The following is a 4,383-nucleotide window of genomic DNA, read 5'->3' as shown; positions in this document are numbered from 1 at the left end:
GTTCTAAATATATATATTCTAAATATATATATTCTAAATATATGTATGTCCTAAATATATATTCTAAATATATATATGTTCTAAGTATATAAATATTTAGGATGTGTGTAAATGTGCGTGTGTGTGTAACAATAGCAAAATTGAGCTGAAGCCCATGAAACCAAGGTGAAAATAGAAACATTGGCTGTTGACTCTAGTTTTCCTTTCCAAACACTAAGGAGAATTAAGAGGGATGGCAAGGCTTTCGCCCGGCATGGCTTAGCTCCTGCCCCTGCACTTCGCCATCTTCGGCGTTCCTCAGCCTCGCTCCTATCGCGTGCAGAGCGGAGGCACCGGACTATCCTCTCAGCATCCCTGGGACGTAACAGGCACATCCCGGCACTCGGTACCAATAAGGCTCAACCCGCACGCAGCCCACGTAAGGGTTAAAAGCAGAAAGTCCTACCCACTGGCTTGCTCTGATGTTCTTGGCGATATTGTCGCTGGATGTATCCTCAGTAGAATTTCATTCAACACCTCTGTCTTTAAGTACAAAGCTGTAGGCTGTAGCAGCTTTAAAAAACATAAGTATCCCTTTTTTCTGCTGCACAGTATCTGTGTGTGAAATTCTCTAAAGGGGTTTAAGTATTTACCCTGAACACTATCAGACGATTTCTAAAATTTTCCTTATCCAGTTGCAAAAAGACTTCAAAGTGAATCATAAACATAGTCCTTTGTGCTTTCCATGCACATTCTGTTTCTAAGGCTTAAGCCTGAATTCTCTTGGAATTGTAAATTTCTTCCCAAAAAGGCAGGATACACAACACTTAAAAAAAAAAAAAAAAATCATTGCTAAGTCTGTAGCAACTAAAGCAAAACCTGGAGAAATCCAGGAGGCCATCAAAGAAGGAATCAAAACGTGTTAAAAATTCATTGCTAAATTACATGCACGATTTCCTCCCAGGTAGTTTATTCTTAACAGAACAATACGGCTGTAGGGAACGGCAGTGGGTGGGTGCGAGGGAGGAGAAGGGACAGACCGACCTTCAGTGAACACACGTAAGATACTAAAAACCGTGAGTCAAGGATTTTAAGCCACTGTAGCTGAAAAGTGACTTTTTCCCCCCAAATTTCCAAAGTTAAACCCAGAAGCCCCCAAACTCCGTGTTTGTGTACATAACTTGAGTTACTGGGTGCTTGTGACTGTGGACCTGCCTTCGATCTGTGCTTTCTGAGCACTTGCCAAAAAGGAGAGAAGGGAATTTTCATTTTCATTTAAAACCACCAGATATGTCACACCAGGTCCTAAATTACTACAGTATATTCCTGCTCCGTCAGAAAAGCTCCCTCTGAAAATGAAAGATGGGATTATGTTAGCAAATGTAATTTACTATACATGATCGCTAAAAGGAAGATATATAAAAATATATAGAAACATAAATATTTGAATATATACACACACACACGTATATAAGTTGGTGACTTCACCATTAATATGAACCAAAAAATTAATGTTTATTTATATTACTTTCTTCTTCGTACCTCCAGAAATCGTTAATCCCAGAAGAAAGTTTAAAATGAACTTGCCTAACTGAATTACAACACAATAGCCAATGTCGCTACAGTCGGTACATATTTCAGTATATGAAAAAGCAGCCCTCGTCCTCCACTCGGTTATCCAAGATTTCAGTCTAAAGCACAGTGGTGATAGCCCCATTAATCTCCCCCGACAAAGTGCTCCTCGGCTCAGCCACTCCTGTGACTAACCTACAGGAAGGAGGGCTCCACGTGACAGCCGTGGACAGGCTCCTGTCATGAGCTTTCCCAGATGATTTACACAGGTCAGAATGACAAGGAAAAAGGCATGACTCATCTTGAAATCAGAACTAACGTGTAAAGGACAACCTTCGCATTCTTAAGTACATTTCTCTCTTAAAACTTTAACAACAAGAAATGGGTAATGGTATTACATAAAACACCTACTCGTTTTCCACATCTCTCTGCTCTCCTGTGCCAAATTTTAACGTAAATGGGTAAAATTAAATGTAGCCTATGGCTTACCTAAGATAATTATACGTTGTGTTTTACACTGTTTGAAAAACGGATACATTAAAATAATCCAGTCTTGGCTCCTACCCATTAAAAGTCAATAAAGGTTATTAAGGCCAACTGCCACATAAATGCATTGCGATCCCAGCCCGAGGAACTGTCAAGACAGGAAATGCAATTCAAAACATTCAAAGCATCAGGGTCTACTCTTCTCCTAGAAAAGGGAAAAAGCGACGAAGAAAAGCGTGAAGACATTTCTCTCCAGTATGTAAACCATCCGTCCTTCTGCAAATGTTTACTCTGGAAACTTCTAGAATATTGCTGTTGGATTATACCAAATTGACCTTTTTTTTTTTTCTTAAGGTCAAAAAAATGAATAAATGTCATCAATTTAGAGGACATCACACCCAGCATTCTTTCCTGTGTCACTGTGAATTTGATAGCGTTAAAACATTTTATAAGTAAAATAAATGTCAGTTTTGCAAAGCGTGATATCAGACCCTGAGAGACAACTGGCCTATCCACTGCATCTCTGGCCACAGCAAGACTTGCTCACCTCACGGGAGATTTCGGCTTTTCATATTTCTCTTTACCCAGAAAGCAAGGCTTGTATAGTTTTCTTTCAAATGGTAACTCTCTCTTATCCTGTAGCGTCTCCTCATAAAGACAGTAATCTTAAATGTGGAGTTGTGGGTTGGTTTTAAAAAAAAAATAAAATGCAAATACAAATACTTCAATAGTATTACGGTGTTATAATACCTCCCTGAATAGAGAGCAAAGTGAGAGAAAAGGTTAGGCTCAATTTCCGGGCCATATATAAGAAAGGGTTCTGCTGCTTTGGATTTAATTCATGAGGTAATATTCGGGGGAAACGTGATATTTTATCTGAATGTCATTCGAATATAAGGTTTAACATTTACATCACAAGAGCGGCACAGAGTAAAACTATCCTCGGGGAGAGGAATGGCAAGAACAAACAGCCTGATAAAAAACGGTGCTTGCTGGAACAGGGGATGATGGCAGGGGAGGCTGGGGGAGTTTTAAAGACGGCTGACTCAACGTCCTGAGATACGCGACTGGTTACGACACGTGGAGCAATTACCACTAATGGAAGAAACGCGATTTCAAAGCTCACTTGCCCTCCTTCTTCCGTGTCCTACCTGAGACCACGTCTTCCAACCACAAAGTGGAAAAAAAGAACACAAAGAGAGAAATTTCAACACCAACGCTCTACGCATAAGCGAAAGGTGAAAAGCAAGGTACAGATTGCCCGAGGTTTTCTGTTTTATTTTCTTGCCCAAAGAGATCGATCCCATGTCACAAGAACAGACAAAATACATTAATTGGAGAAGTCTTTCCGCAACACACATGTGATTTTACATTTTTTAAACAAGGCATAAAGATAAAAAAGAATCATCTGTCTAAAAGGCTAATAATTTTGAGTAATATATTCCCTGGAAGCAAAGTGAGTACATTCAGAAATACCGTTTAGATTAGCCTAATTCTATAGAATCCAAATGTGCACCAAACACTGCACTTTTTATGTTAAATTGCTGTTGAATTTGTTAACCCACAACTGATTTCCTGTGTTATGGAATCTTGGAGATTACAGCTAACTTGAAGCAACAGGGATAATTCTTGACAGTTAATGGTACATTTGTATGCATTTTCCTGAAAGGCTCACATCTGGGGGCCTCCAACCGGTAGCTCAACATTGCCCCCTACTGCTTGCAACTGAGAAAAACATGAGATGGGCTGGGTGCAAAAGAAGGAATGTAACCAGCCAGTGCCAGCTGCACCCTGAGCACACAAATTCAGATGGCCCGGCACACGGAGCCACAGAACTGCAGACTTCTCCAACGATTATTCTCTTCTGTCTCCTCCAATAGCAAAAGTAAATTATTATGAATTTGTTCAAAGTCATTAAAAAGGCTGGAAGCCATGCTCGAATTTAATTTAGAAGTACCGTCCCTTTTATCTCGGCCCAAGCCGCCGCTCTGCTGATAATGATCATCCTGAGACTTGCTGAGACACTGAGGCCATTCATGTCACTCAGAACACTTAAGTAACACCACACCGCCTGCAAAAAAAGAACGCGCTCTGGAGAATTCCCAAGACTGCTCTTCTTTTTAGCATTTTTCACATGAGAGTTATAAAGTAAACAGAAGATGGTCCGTCTAATGTGTCATCGCCACCAAATTTAAAAGACATTATAACGACGTCTTTTAAATGAATTCTTAACGAACATCATCGGTAAGCTCACGATTTCACTTTAAGAAACGAAAAGCTTGAACGAAAGCGACTGAAGAAAGGATTTTAACAAAATCGGCGACAGACTCTAATTCACAGAGCCGT

The 4,383-nt window shown here is 40.0% G+C and overlaps 1 protein-coding gene across 8 annotated transcripts in view; it reads right to left on the bottom strand.

The window, feature by feature from the left end:
• Positions 1-4,383, bottom strand: part of FTO (FTO, alpha-ketoglutarate dependent dioxygenase) — a 331,224-nt gene that overhangs the window by 183,141 nt on the left and 143,700 nt on the right. Inside the window, exon 9 of one of the 8 annotated variants that reach the window (XM_025044573.1) lies at positions 2,019-4,108. The exons of the other annotated variants lie outside the window; for them this stretch is intronic. Within the exon in view, the coding sequence (XP_024900341.1) occupies positions 3,980-4,108 (129 nt within the window). The 3' untranslated portion in view covers positions 2,019-3,979. Of the gene's footprint in view, positions 1-2,018; positions 4,109-4,383 lie in introns of those variants that run through there. 8 annotated transcript variants of the gene reach the window in all.

This window comes from Pteropus alecto, unplaced genomic scaffold (assembly GCF_000325575.1).
Source record: "Pteropus alecto unplaced genomic scaffold, ASM32557v1 scaffold123, whole genome shotgun sequence".
NCBI lineage: Eukaryota > Metazoa > Chordata > Mammalia > Chiroptera > Pteropodidae > Pteropus > Pteropus alecto.
The sequence above is the reverse complement of the archived record's forward strand: the minus strand, read 5'-3'. Positions and strand labels throughout refer to the sequence as shown.